The following is an 18,681-nucleotide window of genomic DNA, read 5'->3' on the forward strand; positions in this document are numbered from 1 at the left end:
CTGACTTTAAAGTCAGAACTAAAAAAAAAATTCACATGTGGCCCTAATCCTCTTCCGTAGACTGGAGTATCTGGTCCTAGAGTGCCACAAAAAGACCTCCAACTCTTCTTTTAGCTTCTTTTATAGTTTTCCTTGCAAGTGCTCTACATTGCTTGAAATAGAAGACATTTTCCTGAATAGGACATCTACGCAAGATCTTAAATGCTTGCTTTCTCATTTTTACTGCCTTATCACAGTCACTATTCCACCAAGGAACGATTACCCGTTCCTTAGGGGCCCCTCTACAAGGGATCGCCTTTAAAGCCACGTTCAACATCATTTCACTTAACGAATCATTAAATCATCCTTCTCCTATACCAATCTGAAATTCATCCCATTTAGCTCTTGCAAAATCAAATCTTTTAACTTGGTCCTCAGGATTCATATATAATGACCTCCCAAACTGGCTTATGATAAAGTGATTGCTGCCCATCGAATCTTTATCCAGGACGTTCCATTCCCCGACTCTGGCTAAAGCTGAAGAAGCAAATGTTAAATCAAGGCAGGACATTTTAAGAGAGTTAGTTTCAAATCGAGTTGGTCTAGTATCATTCATAATTACTAAATTGTTATTATCTAAAAAATCCTCAATGACAGTCCCATTTGCATCTCTTTCCTGACTTCCCCACAGGGGATTGTGGGCATTAAAGTCGCCTACCAGATAACCGGGGACCCAATCCTACTAATCATTTCCTCTAGTTCAACCAGGATCAGAGGCTTGCAAGGGTTATAAAAATTGCTAGAGTCGGGTCATACTCACACACTTTATATTGGATCCCTAATTTAACAAATGTTGCACACCCACCACCTGATCTATCAGATCTATCTTTACGCAGGCATGTTATACCCTGGGATTACAAAATCCAGACAAGGCTTTAGCCAGGTTTCCTGAATGCATAAAAAATCAGGTTTATTCTCTAGGTCCCGGATTAATTTCTTAAATTCTTGTCCATTGGCAATAAGACTTCTTGCATTCCACTGAAGGATGGAAACCATAAGAAAACATTTAAACATCATCAACATTTTCACAGAACACTTGTTCCTCCATTTCTTCTCCTTCCTCATCCCCTATCTCAGAGGGACTTCCTGACTCCTGACTTGAGATTACTTGCCTTGTCTTCATAAACTCATGCAGTGACTGAGGAGAATACTCCTTAATACCCAAAAACCTAACTGCTGCTTCAGAGACAAACTTCATACATCTGACCTTGACCTCTTCTCAAGAGCCCCATAAATCACATCAACAATAAATGCCAGAAGAGACTCCTTGTTAATTATGATTTGATTAGACATATCAGAAGATGGAAGATGAGACATCAAGGACCCGCCCGCTCAACATTGCCTGGACCCCTAGGCCCTTCCACTCTCTTTACTGCTGCTGCATAGGAGATATTATTTTGATCTCTGACCACCTGAACTTGCTTTGCTTTTACAGTGACCACATTCTTTAAAGGAAGCCAAGTGGCTTCCACTACAATTACAACATTTAGGAGTTGTTACTTCACATTTCTGGATGTCATGATCCCCTCCACACCCCTCCAGCACACCACCTGTTTCCCCTGCAAGAACCTGCCACATGTCCATTTTCTGACTAGGAATTAGCTGTGGCTCAGTGGGTAGAGCGAGTCGTCTAGTGATCTGAAGGTCACTAGTTCGAATCCCGGCTCCCCCTAGTTGCATGTCAAAGTGTCCTTGAGCAAGATACTGAACCCCAAATTGCTCCTGATGATGATTGCAGTTGGCTGCCTTGCATGGCAGCCTTGCATGGCAGCCAATATATATAATTTATTTTTGGTTTGTTTCTGAGTGTCTTTGTTATTAGTTCTTTGGTATTCTCTGACAATAGAACTAATAACAAAGACACTCAGAAACAAACCAAAAATAAATTATAATAATTATACAAAAGAAAAAAAAGGAAGGACTAACAGTAGCAATTATTGCAGAAGGAGAAAAAACAAAACAGCAAAGAGACAAACAGGAAAAAGGTTTGTAAGTTATGAAACTGTATGGAGTGAAAGAGGGCATAATATATTATTTTATATATTATATTTGATAAGTGAGTAAATGAATGAAATGAGACAAAATGTAGAGTGAGCAAATTAAGTAAATACAGGACAACATAGATTTAATGCATCACAATTTATTAATAATCCTGACCCATAAGAGAACATGGTTTACCAGAGTGCATTATCGCTCTATAGTTCCCACGTCAGCCCACATAGGTCTGCACTCCTTTTGTGCCAGTATTGTACCACTTACTCTGTCACACACACAATGTTGTCATCATTTAGCAGTTTCTTATCACACACAAATTGTAGTTTTGTAATGCTAACTTGGTTGTCGATGACCCACTGAACCCAGTACAATGTAGTGTCAGTTTGTCCGTACAAACTGTTTAATCATTTCAAATGATCAAGAGGAAAAAGATGTGTGAAAACATTTGAAAACATTTTTTGTTAATTATAAAACATATACAGCACTACTTCTACAGACTAGGATGGGGATAACTGCAATTTCTTTTTTCACAAGCATTTCTGGATTTCATTTAAGGAAAGTTTTGTTGCAGGGTGTTCTTAGAAGCTGTACATATTGTTGCTCTGAGATTAGAAACAACACTGCCCCAAGCGTAAAGACTCCCATCCCATGAAGATTCTGACAGCTTTTTAGTGAAATAGCCAGCATTTCCACTGCCTGAATAAATATACCAGGACTACTTGAATTATACTTTAGTTTAAATTAAATTGACTTGTAGCCAAAAGGCTAGGCAACTGTGGTTGTATTATAGAAAGGGTGTGTTATCTATTAATTCTGGACTAGATCTATAATGTTGTAGCGCCATGGGTATGAACAGATGCTCTATTATGTCAACTGCTTTCTTAAAGTCTAGAAAAAGAATATCACCATTATCTTCTATAAAATCCTCAAAGTCTACAATATTTAACATTAGCTGTAATATATGTTGACATGAATTGATCTCTCATTCATAGACAGAAATAGAATTTCATTTAAACAAAGGCACAATTCAATTAGTCCTGGTCTATGTATTTTGGCGGCAGAAATGCTGGCTGACAGTCTAAATACACAGACGTCGATGAACGGCTGATATGCAAACCGATTGAACAGAGTACGTGATTTTAGAGACATGAATACTGCCAAAGCACTAAGATTAAAAGCAGAATTCTTACATGATCCCATATAACCCAAAGGTAAGACAATTAATTTGAAATGAATTACTGAGATTCCATTTTGAAAGTAATGTCTGTTCATTTCCCAATGTAGATATTGACACTACTCCAAAACTCCCAACTATTGTGGAAACAACTGGATGAATGGTTAAGAGAAATGGATCTTTCGAATTTAAATCATATGTGGATGAAATGTATGACTGGTAATGACAGATAGATGTGAAAATACAATTATAATCATGGCCAAATATTATTTATGAAATTAATGAAAACCTCGAACATTTTCAATGCTTTCATAACGACTTCAGACTGTGGGCCGTTGTAGATCCCTGAAATGTATAAGTGATGAATTCATTTTTGATGTATTTATTATTCTATATTATTTATAATTCATATTTTGTATTTATTTGCCTAGTTTTATTGGGTGTTGTGTTATGTTGTATTTCCCGCCGCAGCACATGCCCAGCTTTCTTTAATCCAGTGGTATTGTGCACAAAAATGTTGTACAATAAAGCATTTTTTAAAAAGTACGTGATCACGTGATTCGAATGCGTACGTGCAGTCTGCGTTTGCGCCCTGCACTCGCAGAACAGATAAGTCGATATCAGACGTGGTGTTGTTACTGTCACAGTGAAGTTGGTGAGGAGCTGTTGAATGAAGCAGAGGTAGCTGCAGCTACATGTCCATGTAGCGACCAGCTCTACTGAGCACATGGTCAAACACTCGTGTCTCCTCAAACGAGAACTGTCTTAGACACTTAGCGAAACAGCCATCAGACCAAAGGGTCAGAACCTCGATATCATCGATCCCCACTGGGCAGGTGGAGCAGTCAGCAGCCCAGTGTGTCAGCGTGAACATACATGGAGTGGTGATGATTTTTCTAACTTCCAGATAACCTGCAGCCACACCAAAATGACAGACTACGCCGAGGAGCAAAGGAATGAGCTTGAAGCTATCGAGTCCATCTATCCAGACTCTTTCACAGGTTTGATTAAATTACTGTAGACAGAAAAACGCTGACTGCTAACTAGCTCTCTGGCTAGCAGAGAGGCTAACGTTAGCTGATACTAACAGGACAAATCAAACAAACGTAACGATTTCACTGCTGACATGGGCACGCAGTGGTATCACATTAGATCAACTTTAATCTAACTTTAACTTCACTCGAGCTAAATGTGAATCGTGCAGCGGGTGAGTGACACGATGGGAAACTGGGCCTTAATTCAATTTTATATGGAGAGAAAAAATGCGTCCGGCTACATCGATTTTGTCCCACATTGCAGGACACCATGTTAAATAGATGAAAATGATTACGTCTTTATAGATATGCTGGGTGCTGCTTTAAATTTGACACACATTCCTTTCTTCTGACTACCTTCACAGGTGAATACACTGTAGCTGCAGGGCAGTGAGTGTTAATGCTGTAAATGTACCAAACATTTTAGATTACAAAAAGGAGATTTTGTCCTCAAAGTAAGTAAGAGTTGGACAACCTTTAATGTCTTCTGAGAGCCAATGATTAGTAATGGAGTACAGAAGATATAGATAGATAGATTAAAAGTACTTTAAATAGTCATCATCATCAACATCCTCAGTCTAATCACAGTCCAGCCATGCATTTCAACAACTGTCTAGCCATAGAAGTAAAAAGTGGGAATACTGCTTGTCGATGGGTTTCTAGTCCCCTGGTCAGGGTTGAGTAAATGCCGTGGGAATAACATTATATACCCTGTGAAAGTCTTAACGGCATTAACTGTAAGTTTGTGATCTTGGACAGGCAGCTTGCTCTTGTCCATCAGGTGTTTTTAATTGGCAAACAGGGAAACAAGATAAGCTTATTTTCAAATAGCGGCACATACGATGAAACTAATCTCCATCTGTTTGTAGTGCTGTCAGATGACCCCACCAGCTTCACCATCACTGTGACGTCAGATGCAGGGGAAAATTGTGAAAGTGAGTACGCTGATGTGTGTTGTATGCCTGTCATCTTGTTCCTCATGGTAATTTGAAGTGATATGCAGGAGCTGTTGGTCATGATGATATAGACGGCGATCCAAAAATATAGTGAGAAAAAGTAAGTGTGACGGCCAACAGGACTGGGTTGGTATGAGTTGTGTAAGCTCACTAGGCTGTATAGTAAACACCTCACTATATCTAAGCTTAAAAGTAAAATGATAGCGTCTGATTATGAGCTCTCTGTTTTCTTCATGCAGCCGTGGAAGCAACATTTAAGTTTACATATGTAGAGAAATATCCAGATGAGCCTCCCCTGTGGGAGATCAACTCCCAAGAGAACCTGGAGGAGAGTGATGTGGAGGACATCCACACCCTACTGCAGCAACAGGTCTGTCCATCTGAACTGAACATGATCTCCTTGATTTGTACAGGTCCCCTGTCCACTGCCTGTCTGTGAGCTTGTCATGTGTCCAGGATTTGTTCAGTGTATCTTGCAGATATTTCTGGATTTTAACTGCCAAAGGAGAAAAACAATACTTGGACTAAACATCATGACCTTTTCTGTCTGCACCACCATACATGTCTACTCTGTAATCACCTGATCTTGGTAAAAAGAGAAAAAGAACCCGAAAAAGTGCAGACTGCCGTTAGTTTGTAGGCTGGATAGATAATTAGTGACTCAGTTTCAGCACATTTTTTCTCACTTAATTTAACTCTTGTCAGGGAGCATGACTCGCAACAAAATTCAAACCATCTTAGGCAGGGTTGTAGTCAAGATCAGATAGAGATTGGTCTGAGACACTTCATGAACAAGCACCCAGGAGTCTACACTGAGACTGAATTACTCCTAGGGGTTGGCCAAAAACCAATATCACAATCCAAAGAATTGCATACACTAGGTGATATAGGTCCAGAATTTAGAAAGCCTATACATTTCTTCAACCATTTGAACACAGTTTTGCATGAAAGTTGACGTAATCAATGAGGTTTTGTGAAGTTTGGAAACGATAAGAAGAGGACATTAGAACCACAGTCAATGTGATTTACTTGAAAAGTGGATTGTGGTGGCCCCAAAATAATAAGGTGGCCCACCTCTCCATTAAAATCAGACATAAACTTGAGACAATTATAATAATTCCAGTGACAAATTAAGAAAAATACACGTTTATTACTGTGCTTTTGCTAAAATCCAACTAAATACCTCCTCCCATAGACAACCAGTGGAGTATGAATCTACTCTACAATAATAATCTGTTATGGCCATATTATAAATTGAGAACACTGACTATCTGCTATCTAAAGACAATATTCATTAAACCTTATTAACTGATTCATATTTCAGTGTACAGTATCTCTGGATCTGTCTGGTGCCAGTGTGCTCAGTAGGGGTGGGGCGATATGGGTAACTCACGATTCGATACTGTGACGGTATTTGGCCCACGATAATGATAATATCACGATACACGATAAATGCAATATTCGATTTATTGCAAGCAGGCATGGACTGGCCATCTGGCATACCGGGCAATGCCCGGTGGGCCGACGCACATCCATGGGCCGGGCTTCCATCCATCCATCCATTGTCAACCACTTATCCAAAATCGGGTCGCGGGGGCAGCAGCTTCAGTAGCGAGCCCCAGACATCCCTTTCCCCGGCCACATCGGCTAACTCTGACTGGGGAATCCCCAGGCGCTCCCAGGCCAGAGAAGAGATATAATCCCTCCACCTGGTCCTGGGTCTACCCCTAGGTCTCCTCCCAGTTGGACGTGCCAGGAACACCTCCCTAGGAAGGCGCCCTGGTGGCATCCTCATCAGATGCCCGAACCACCTCAACTGGCTCCTTTCCACGCAGAGGAGCAGCGGCTCTACTCCGAGTCCCTCCCGGATGGCTGAGCTTCTTACCCTATCTCCCCACCGAAGAAAACCCATTTCGGCCGCTTGTACCCGCGATCTCATTCTTTCGGTCATGACCCATCGCTCATGACCATAGGTGAGGGTAGGGACGAAGATTGACCGGTAGATCGAGAGCTTTGCCTTTCGGCTCAGCTCACTTTTCGTCACAACCGTGCGGTGAAGCACATGCAACACCGCACCCGCTGCTCCGACTCTCCTGTCAATCTCCCGCCCCATCATCCCCTCACTCGTGAACAAAACCCCGAGGTACTTGAACTCCTTCACTTGGGGCAAGGACACATTCCCCACCTGGAGAAGGCAATCCACCAGTTTCCTACTGGGCCGGGCTTTCATAATTTAATCCAAAAGTTTTATCATAAATCATTTTTATCGACCGTGATGGCCCATTGGTTGATTTTCTTGAAGGACATTGGGCTAATCCAATCTCACTCAGCCCTCCTTTTTTTTTTTCTAAGTGCACAATTTAGAGGGGGCAGCCCATTGGTCCGTCTTCAATATAGACAGTGAACTGAGCCAATCGGAGTGTCTTAAAGTGTTGAGCGCGAGGACTGACAACATGGAGCAACCAAAGAGAAAGAAATTGGGTACTGAGAAGTTGCGTGCTAAGAGAAGAATCTCACTGTAGATGCTGCAAAATGTACTAAAATCACAGACATGTTCGCTGGAGGGGCTGCTGTAGCCTATACGTCCTCTGAGACAGCAATGATCCAGTAACAGCAGGTTGAAGGTGAAGACAGCAGCAGCGGGCAGGAGAGGAGCAGCCAGAGATGATGCTGACTGACAGGGACAGTGTAGCCTACAGCCGGTAAGCAGGTAGTAACGTTAATACAGGGACTGTGAGGTGATGGAGGGAACGTTAGCTCTATTACATGAAGAGCTCTCAATGGGTCGGGCCGGCCCAACAAACCCGACCCGTGGGCTCTGGCCGAGTTAACGTTGGGGGGGGCAGACAATTCATGCGGGTGTGTAGCTTTTTTTCGGGTTCGGACTGTAATTTTCAGGCCCGTTGAGAACTCTAATTACATGATAATGATGAGCAATGGCGATTGATTAGTATCGATATTAATTGGTGTTGCATACTTCTCAAAATCTGGCAGCCACGGCACCTTATTCTGATAAAACAGCAAACGGTCAATGCTGAGAAGTGTCGGATGAGCATTAAGTCTCTATTTTAGGCTCCATCATAGCATTTTAGATATTTAGGTTAAAGGTGTGTTGAAAGGCTGCATAGTAATTTGAATGTGTAGCAACCCTCTATGCTGTGGTTAAACATGTTTTAAAAAACTGATTTTAAAACTGCTAAATGATTAAAAGCTTTGCAATTTAAGCATTACTAAAGTAAGTGTAAAAAAAAGTATAAAAGTATTATTAGCAAAAGGTTTGCCCACATTGAACAAGAGTAGATCTGTCAAATGCTTTTAAGACAAGTTGCTTTGCATGAGTTCATAAAGCAGCCCTGTTTTTAGCCTGATATAACAGTTTTATAGCTTTTTAAAGGGAGCACCTTTTTACCTGAAGAATTAGAATTGAGCTGCTATATCAGGGAAATTCAGAAAATACTTATTAGAGATGATTTCAATAAAAAGGATAAAATAATCAATTGAACTACACAGAGCAGACAAAAGTGGTAGAGTTAACAATAGACACTAAACTTCTGAGATCTAGGATGCCGATGATACATTATGCTACTCAACTATGTGTTGAGTAAATGTACTTATTTGCTTTCCACAATGGTTATTTGATAGGCTTCTAAAGTAATAATAAACTGTAGATTTCTAATAAGCCTAAAGGCAAAAAGTTATGGGGTTTTTTTCCGGTTGTGCTCCGCTAATTATGAGGGGCCGAAAATGCCAGGGCCAGGGCCGATTTTTTTGTCCCAGTCCAGCCCTGATTGCAAGACATTTTATCAACGATATATCATGTGACTGAAAAAGAAAAAATACCCATAAAAAGGAAAACGTCTTATACATCTATTGCATTTATTTTATTTTATTTTCTATAAATTTATTATGCCTTGATGTGTCCAGGTTGACCCAAAGCACTTTTATGTTCCCACTTCCCAGGTACTGGATGGGTGAACATAACTCTGCACATAATTGGTTGCATACTGAAATGTGCCCAATATTTCATTAAATTTTTATGTTATTCTTATCTTGTTTAGCTATTGTTAAACTAAAACGGGCCCAAGTTTACATAATACAAGTTGCTACTGACTTTTCAGTATCAGAAAGCACTGTCCTGGTTTACATAAGACATGTTATTAATATTCATGCACTTTAATGTGTCCAGCTCAGGGTTCTCTCCCGTCTTCCAGACGGTGGAATAGCGGCGCTGCGCCGCTATACTGCTAGCTCAGCCACTATACTCATTTTCAATGTTAGCTGCTTTGTAGTGAGGGTTAGTGGGTGACCAGCATCCGTTCATCCGTCGGTCCCCCCGGCTGACGGCGAGGAGCCGGGGGACCGACGGACGAACACTCCCCCCGCTGACGGCGATAACGACCGCACCAGTGTTCTCCCGTCATCTGTCTCGTAAAAGCCGAAGTGGGTCCACACTTTAGAGTGGAAACTTGCGGGTGGGTCTTTGATTTGTTTTTTCGTTAAAGTCCGTGTAAACCAAAATCAGCCATTTTCTTCTAAACACATTAAACGGGTCATAAATGTGTTTACTTAAAACATGTAAAAGCCATTCGGCCATGTAGAATTTAATTTTGGAGCTAGGCTCACAAACAGTTTTTCAACATTTCTGTGTTCAGGATTTAATGGGCGGGTCAGAAATCATGCAAATCATGGCCGCGTTACGTTATGATTTGCATAAACCCCGCCCTGCTGCGGAAGTGGTATAAATACGTTCAGTGCATCGGCTTCAGCGGTTCTCCCACTCACTCTCCAGTTTCGGATTGCATTGCTTACAATAGTTTGCAGCTAGCTAACCAGCCAACCAGTCAGCTAACCAGCCATGTCTCCTCCACATCGCTCTGCATCTTTCCTGGATGCCACAGTGTGCAGGGTGACTGCGCTGTTAGCTTATTTAAGTTTCCTTCCGATGAAACGTAAGGAAACGGGGGAGTCCATTGACGCTGGTCAACTCCGTCCCGGCTTGCATCCTCTCCTCCGCCAACGAGGAGATGTGACCGCTGCTGACCGCCGCTGACACTCTCCGTCCTGCTGACAGCGGGTCCCACCGGCATGATGTGGCCGCGCCGTCCGGCTAACGGCGCTTCCCACCGGCATGATGTGGCCGCCGCGCCGCAGCATGCCCTCCGTCCCGCTGACGGCGGATCCCACCGGCATGATGTGGCCGCGCCGCAGCCGGCCCTCCGTCCCGCTAACGGCGGGTCCCACCGGCATGATGTGGCCGCGCCGCAGCCGGCCCTCCGTCCCGCTAACGGCGGGTCCCACCGGCATGATGTGGCCGCGCCGCAGCCGATCCTCTCCGTCCTGCTGACGGCGGGTCCCACCGGCGGTATGTGGAGGTGGTATCAGGGCCGCATTATTGGTGAGCCGTCCCAGTGTGAACGGATAATCCGGAGGCGCGGAGCGAGGGCGTGTCGATCTGACAGTCTGATAACTGCACAGGTCCTTCACTCAACTAAGTACAGAGAAATGTCCCACAAAGCAACGTTACATGACCGAACAAAAGTAACGTAGTAACTATAACTGTCTTTAGCAACTTATATGAGGAAAACAAATCCCACAGCTGTATGTGGAGAAGCGTCTGTCCTCCTGTCCGTCCCCTCCCTGTCCTCCCGACTCTTCCTCACATTTCTGCTCACAAAACAGCGTCTGTCACGCTTGTCACAAGAGTGTTTAACTCACCGAGTGTTTGAAAAATAAATCACCGCGACCGCCAGCCCTCCTGACCAAGACTACAGGAAACTGTCCCCCAGAAAACAGCCTCCGTCCCCGCGAGTGACAGAGTCAGACAGCGTCCTGTTTACTGATGGTGATTATGTATAATTATGTAATTTAGCGCGAAAAACTTCACTCCGTCACTCTCCAGGATGTTTAGTGGGTCAGGATCTCAATCAATACACGTTATAACAGCATCTATATGATTATAAACTGTCCGCGGGTTTAGATAGACAAGGGGAACACCTGGGGAACACCTGGGGAACACCTGGGGAGACACCGACGTCATTAACATGACGTGTAGCCCCCGCCGCATGGGCGTGGTTCCAGCGCCTCTAACTGACACGCCCCCAGCGTTTCACAGCAGAAAGAAGTGCTTGTTTTTCCATGATTTAGAGACCTAATTTTATATACTTAACAATTTTTTTAATCTTTCAAATTTGGCTCAGTGGTCAATGATACATGTTTCTTTGGTGTGACAAACTCATAACACAATTTTTTTGCCGCTTTACACGGACTTTAATCGTATTTTCCGCCATTCTTGCATCTGTTCTTCTTCTGTTGTTAACTCGTCTTCTTCACCGGCCGCTGCTTACCCCTACTTTACCCTCATTTACGGGATTAGTGCCCCCACAAACAGGACAGGAGAGATTAAGTACCGACGGTGACAACCGGGTAAATCCATAATGTGTGTTGTAATAAAATATCGATATTTGCCGTCAGTGTATCGATTATTTATTGCGACAGAGAGCACAACAATATATTGCAATATCGATTTTTTTTCCCTCCTCTAGTGCTCAGTATCAACACTATGTTTATGTGGTTACCCTGCAGGCAGAAGAAAACCTAGGCATGGTGATGATTTTCACCCTGGTGACAGCCGTTCAGGAGAAACTCAATGAAATCGTGGATGTGATGAAAAACAGACGAGAAGAGGAGAAGTTGCGGAAAGAGCAAGAGGCAGAGGAAGCGGAGAAGGTAGGAACTGGGAAAGCTTTATTAAATAATAAGATACTGTATGAAATGATAAAAAATGCTAGATTAACATATTGTGATTAAAAACTTCACAAATCTTGAACTTTAATCATATTTCTCAGCTTTAGTTTCAGGATGTAATGCTACTATACAGTATAATAAAGGAAGTCTTCACTAAACCAGGTTTCTGGAACGGAAGCTTTCCTGTCAGCTCTGGTTGAAATTTGACTCAGCATGTGGTTAACTTGCTCGTCCTTCTGTCCATTTTCTTAGCTTAAAGGTAGCATAATAAAGTTTAAGCATAGGTTAAAGGGAAACTTGCCATAAGCCAAAAATGAAAAGTCAGTCATTGTCTACTCACCCCCCAAACATTTCTGGACTTCAGCTTGTCCAACAGAATCCAATTCTTGAGTCGCATTTGTGTGAACACTTGGTGATTAGTCCAGTCCTCCCAATTTTGCTGTATTACACAGCTCTGGCTATACAATGTTAGCACAAGCCTATGAGCTATCATCAACAGTCAATATCAATCTATTGCTTCTATCTTTTAGCTTGTTAGTCCTGATGTGTAACTAAACATTGACTAAGTGACCAGATAATCATTGTCTTGCATCAAAATAATGAGCCCCTGTGAGTCCCATAATAACTATTTATTGTCTGGTCTGTTTGGTTGAGGTTTTGGTTGGAAACGCGAGCTTCTCTCAAAGCCACGGTTCATTAACAGCACTTCTCATTGCCATTTATCAAACGTAATAATAACACTAGTTGTATTTCAGTCTCAGAGTCACAGAAAAGCGCTGGAGGTGACCGGTAAAACAAACACAGACAGAGAGATGGAGGCTATGTACTGCCTGGCTAGGTTAACAAGATGGAGACAAGAGATGGACTACCAGCTAGCACATCAACTTAACGTTACTTCCCCTGACTGTCCATCAGTATTAGGTTGAGCAGATGATGACAGAATTTTCATTTTCTGGTGAACATTTCACATCAGTCCAGTTCAGTTCGGTCATTTTATTATGATTTGATTTGCAGTCAGGGGCACAAGATAAAAAAACATGCAAATACAAAAACCAAAAGTAAAAAACAAACAGTAGAAAAATGTTTCCTGTACTAGTAGGGTCATTTCGGACCGAAACGTGACCGCGGTGAGAGAAGGTCTGTTTCTCAATGGATTTGTCATCTAGGAGGGCTAAAAAACTAATTTAGCCGGGGTGTATTTTTCAAAATGGCAGGGAAAATTTTTTAGAGGCCAAAATCCAAAATGGCTGTCGTGGATATGATCTTTTTAATGGTTTGACGTACAATGATGCACAATACATGGTTTCAGACCTTATTTTTGTCAAGGAATACATATTTCTGGTTAACATAATAATTTGACCTTTTTTTGACCTTCAAATTCAAGATGGCTGCCAATTTTGGTGATTTTTGGGGGGATTTTTTTCCCTTTTTTGGGATTTTTTTCAAAATCGTCACAGAGTCTTCATATTAGGTTCTAATGGAAGCTCTGCTCATGATGAATTGAATAATATACAGTGTAAGTACACAAAAATAATATCTGAGGTCAATAAAGCAGATGTTTATGTGTAAACAACAGTTGTTGATTTGCTGTTTCCCATTAAATAGGATAGCCTACGAACAATATAGTATCCAGGTCATCCCATCACATTCATAATGACCAAAAAAAAATTTGCACAATAGCTTAACATAAAAGTAGGTATGCAAAGGTAGAAAGGTTTGTTGCTTGAGCTGAATTTAAAGGTCAATTCTTAACAAACAGTAAAATGTTTTATTAACTAATAACCCTAATAACCTAACATTACTTACTCTGCAATGCTCAAAACGTAAGCCTAATTTAATTTTATATACATCTCATTCACTCCTAATGTGTTAGAAACAGTACCATCAGCGGCTATATGAGTTGCTCTCCCTCCCAAAGAAAGACAAAACGCACAATGTCCTGTGAATGTGTCCTAAAATGTGGTAAGTAGGGCCCTATAAAATCCGTTTTATTTTTTCCCAAATTCCGTTTTATTTTTTCCCAAATTCCGTTTTTTCCGTTTAAATTTTTGGAAATTCTGTTTTTTCCGTTTTAATTTTTGTGAATCCTGATTTACTCTTATTATACTACCAAAAACGGTGTGTTTTTAATGTAAATAACTAAAATGTACACAAATTAAATAGAAATTACCTTAAATTAATTGAGGGGACAAACATATTTCCTCAATACTGTACAGTACAGTAAAGTGCATCAAAAATATTTTGACTTCATCATGTCTTCATACAGTAGTATATTTTGTGTTTTTATGGGTTTCATTGAATAAAAACATGGTCAGATCTCAGGCAGATCCAGAAAAGCCTCCCAGCCCAGGCAGAGTCAACTAAGAGGGCTGTGGCTAACGGGGCTAGCTAGCTAACAGCAGCTACTGTTTGCAGCAGTGTAGCTGTAATGTACAGCAGAGGAGACTGGACACAGCCATCAGGAGAGACAGGAGGCTGTTCTGACAGAAAGCCATTTAGTGTAACCCTCTGAGACCTACATGTTAAAAAATTTAAATTAATAAGCAATTTCCTAGCTAAGACAATCAACAAGTCTGGCTTGTGTGCCAGGACGTTCTAGATGTTTATCCAGGACCCTGAGTCATATGATTGAGGCATCTTCTACTCTCATTCCAGCCCTATGTACAAACTTCATGGGGTCCAGAGCATCCTCCACCATTTTCACCAGTTTACCTTTGACCAGTCTTTCAAATGACTTCATGTCCAGTGATGTCAACGCCACTGGTTTCAAGTCATTTATCTCCTTAAGGTGTTCCATGTTTGGCCACCGGGACAACAATCTATGCCTTCCATAACTTTGGAACCCTCTGCTGGAGAGACCTCCTAAATATATCACAGAACACCTCACCGAGCTGCTCTGAACAATACCTAAGCAGTGTCCCTGCGATGCCATCTGGCCCGGGCTCTCAGTACTACCGTTACATCATGACATTCAAACATCGTGTTTGACTTTGTAAGAGGGGCAGACTCTCTGTATATTTTACTGAGTTCATCTGCAAACTCATGAGAATCAAATCTTAAATAAAAGGTATTTAGTGCTTCAGCTAAGTCTTTGTTGCTATCATAACCTGAAATGCTAACTGGCTTGTTTTTAGTTTTTTTTTTTTCAGTGACAGTATTGTTGTGTGTGTCTGTGTCTGTGTGTGTGTGACAGGTTGCGTTCCAGGGCACAGTTGTAACCATTGAAAATTTCCTGCTGTGGAAAGCCAAGTTTGAACAGGAGGTGGCTGAGCTGAGGAGGAGAAAACAGAAGGAGGAGGAGCAGGCAGGAAAACCCAAACTCACTGGTAAACTCTGCTGTTGCCACACTAGCCCCTTTCACACCGCTTTTTCAAAGCGGGACTATTGCTTAGTTACGCCAGCTTGCCGTCTGTGTGAAGGTTACACAGGTGGAATGGGGAGACAGTTTTGTTCCTCCTCTGATCATCCAGTTGAGGTAGTAACAGAGCTGCAACAGAAGTGAGACGATGTCTGTGTGTAAGGGTAAGCTGGCAAACGTTGTGTTGTTGCAGTTACTGTGTCTTGCAATGTTGTGTTGTTGCAGTTACTGTCTGTGGCAACATTGTGTTGAAAATCACCAAATTTAATGAGAAGTCACCACGACAGTCAGCATTTCTGACTGAGTCTTCAGAGAACATCCCCCCAGTAAATGTGGCCTCCCTCTCCAAGAGTGAGAGGCAGACAGGATCCGCTGTTTACTGATGGTGATTCTGTGAACAGCTTGCTAAGACATTTTTAGATTTACAAAAAAAACAAACAACACAGATATAAACCTTATGATGTGGACCATCACGCCTTTTGGTCCCACAGTGTCAGAAAGGGGAGCCTTAGTTGCAGCACTGTAAAGTCTCTATAGAGACAGTGTTCTGTGGAGGCTCACAGCAGGTTGATCGTTGAAAGTGGATTACGTAAGATTAAGTAAGTAGTTATTAAACATATGAAGTTTTGTTCTAAATCCTTGCAGGAAAGTCCTGCTTTTACGTTAATGACTAAGTTATAATGATAATATCGTAGTACAACAGTCACAGGGGACATTTTACTCCATTGAGTACTTTTACTGTGAATACTTGCATACTTTTACTTTACCACACATTTTCAGTACAGGACTTCTACTTGTTACAATGAGGTAATAGCATTTACTTGGGCATCTGTACACTTCTGAAGCTGAATACTGTAAATATATAAGGTGAAAAAAATGTTACCTCTCCATCACTAGGTAAACAGCTGTTTGAGACGGACCACAACCTGGACACATCTGATATTCAATTCCTGGAAGAAGGTAAGAGTGCTTGTCAGTGTGAATGTTTGGAGCGGATGCTGTCGATGTTGTTTTAAGGGTTCTCTTTGGTACAAACTGTGTATTTATTTTGAAAAAAAAATGTTTTTAATGTCTTCAGATTCGAATTGAGAAACCTTTTCCATGTTAATGGAGGACAGCATTAACATGTTGAGTTCCTTCTCTGAAATCTGTTCAATGGGAGCACATATCTGAAATAGTTTTCAGCCCTGATTAAAGCATGTGGCTGGGTTTGTTGACTGTTGTCTTAATAAGACACTGTTTTTAATGACATTGATGTGTGTGATTATTAGTGTCAAAATATCATTTTGTGGAAATTTATTTATTTTGTGGAGTTAATTTTTAGTGATGCAGCAGTGAATTGATTTGGGGAGATATTGAGCGTTTTAAGGTAGCAAGGAGTAAAGGACTGTTTTGGCAGAATATGGCTCGGCCATATAACAAATATTTAAGAAATAAATAAAGTCCTGTGTGCTTCTCTCCTCTCACTCTCAGTCCAGCTCCACATCACTAACTCACAAGTTCTTTGGCAACACTGATAGAGACACGGCACCGCTGCTTTAAATCAGTCTGTTAATTAGTCTGCAGTGCAACTTTGATCTGCAAAATCAGTGGGATGAATGAAATTGTGTCAGGTGAGGGTTTGTGTGCATGTTTGTGTGTGAGGTGGATCACATCACATCATTATTCTAGTTGTAATCTGTGGTGTGAAAGTAAAACCAGGTCTGGATGTGGGCATCAGGTGCTATCCCAAAAATGTAGCGCAGTCATGTTGCACATTTCATAAAGAAGACATATATAAAGTTGACAGTGTCTCTGTCACTCCCTCCCTCCTATGGAGGACCAAACCTGACATAAGTATAAATAAATAAATAAATAAATGCATAAATAAATAAATAAATGCATAAATAAATACATGCATAAATAAATGAATAAATAAATGCTGAAATAAATGTATAAATAAATAAAAGTATAAATAAAGGAATAAATGCTTTTTATTTATTTATACATTTCTGTTCACCTACATTTATTTATTTCTGTATTTCTGTTCACCTACATATATTTATTTCTGTATTTCTGTGTCCATATGTAAATGAGGAGGTAGGAGGTCCTAACATCAGTCAAGAGCATGATTGGTCAAATCGGAGAGCCAGACAAAAGCAAACAATTCCTGATCTCAAGCCTCGCTCTCTGTAACGTTTTAAACAGCTCCAGTTAGCTTAATGGCCTCGACCAGTGTGACAGGTTAACTGGTGTTCATTTTAACTTGCGAGGGTCCCAGATGTGCTGGTGGTGTGGTTTGAGAATCATGTCTGGAGAGCCATGCCCGCTAACCAGGAAAAACATTCTGCTCATCGCTCCAAGTCATGTATACGTGTATTCGTTTTGACGTGGCTTGAACACTTCTATCCACACGGGGCTGCGACTTGCAAACCACTGCTAGACGAGCGCTACAGAGCACAAATCGTCCAAAAGTGCATGTTGTCGGTCTCATATCTTTGTTGTGAATCTCTGTACTCTTAAACACCTCATGTGTGGAACAGTATTAAGCATTTGTTCACGCCGAGCGGCTCGAGAGCGGCGTGGACACCGCTGTTAGCAGTTAGCTGCTAGTTAGCTGTTAGCTGCTCGCTGTAGCGCTAAGAGCGTAGCGTCCAGGTTAACTGTTGACACATGTTACCACCGAGAGTGAGATACATGTCTGGGCTTTCCTATGAACCATTGTCGCTACTGGTGTTTGTATCACAGGTTGATCTGGATGTCTCACGTTTTGCCACAGCTGATTGACCACACGCTGAGCTCAGGCTGGATGTCAACGTACTCTGCAGACTTTTTGACCAGCAGGCTGTATGACAGTGTACAGTTTTCACACCGACTTAGCTTCAGCTTAATAACGATGTATGCGGCTCGGAACGATGGCTTTAAGCGACCATTTGAACAGTGCGGAATAAAAAAATACCCGATGGTAACCAGTGTCACAAGGTAGCCTGGACGCTGCGCTACAGCGAGCAGCTAACAGCTAACATAAGAGCTAACCGGGGTCTCCACGCCGCTCTCGAGCCGCTCGGCGTGAACAAATGCCTCAGCCTGTTCCACCCATGAGTTATTTGAGAGTACAGACATTCACGACAAAGATATGAGACCGACAACATGCACTTTTGGACAATTTGTGCTCTGTAGCGCTCGTCTAGAACACACATATACGTGACTTGGAGCGATGAGCAGAATGTTTTTCCTGGTTAGCGGACATGGCTGAGGACCCCTCTCTCTCCAGACGGGATTCTCAAACCAGCACACCTGGGACCCTCGCAAGTTAAAATGAACGCCAGTCAAATGCATAACTAACCCAGAGCTACATGAACAAATGTCACGACTGCAGCTAACAGTTAGCTGAGCGGGTGT

The 18,681-nt window shown here is 41.8% G+C and overlaps 1 protein-coding gene across 1 annotated transcript; it reads left to right on the top strand.

The window, feature by feature from the left end:
- Positions 1–3,785: 3,785 nt before the first annotated feature.
- On the top strand, positions 3,786–16,355 carry rwdd1 (RWD domain containing 1). The gene is made up of 6 exons (XM_030394129.1): positions 3,786–4,209; positions 5,112–5,177; positions 5,438–5,568; positions 11,781–11,924; positions 15,136–15,268; positions 16,198–16,355. The coding sequence occupies exons 1-6, from the start codon at positions 4,137–4,139 to the stop codon at positions 16,314–16,316; spliced, it is 666 nt and encodes a 221-aa protein (XP_030249989.1). The 5' UTR covers positions 3,786–4,136; the 3' UTR covers positions 16,317–16,355.
- Positions 16,356–18,681: the final 2,326 nt, after the last annotated feature.

The sequence above is a fragment of the Sparus aurata genome, chromosome 17 (genome assembly GCF_900880675.1).
Source record: "Sparus aurata chromosome 17, fSpaAur1.1, whole genome shotgun sequence".
Lineage (NCBI taxonomy): Eukaryota > Metazoa > Chordata > Actinopteri > Spariformes > Sparidae > Sparus > Sparus aurata.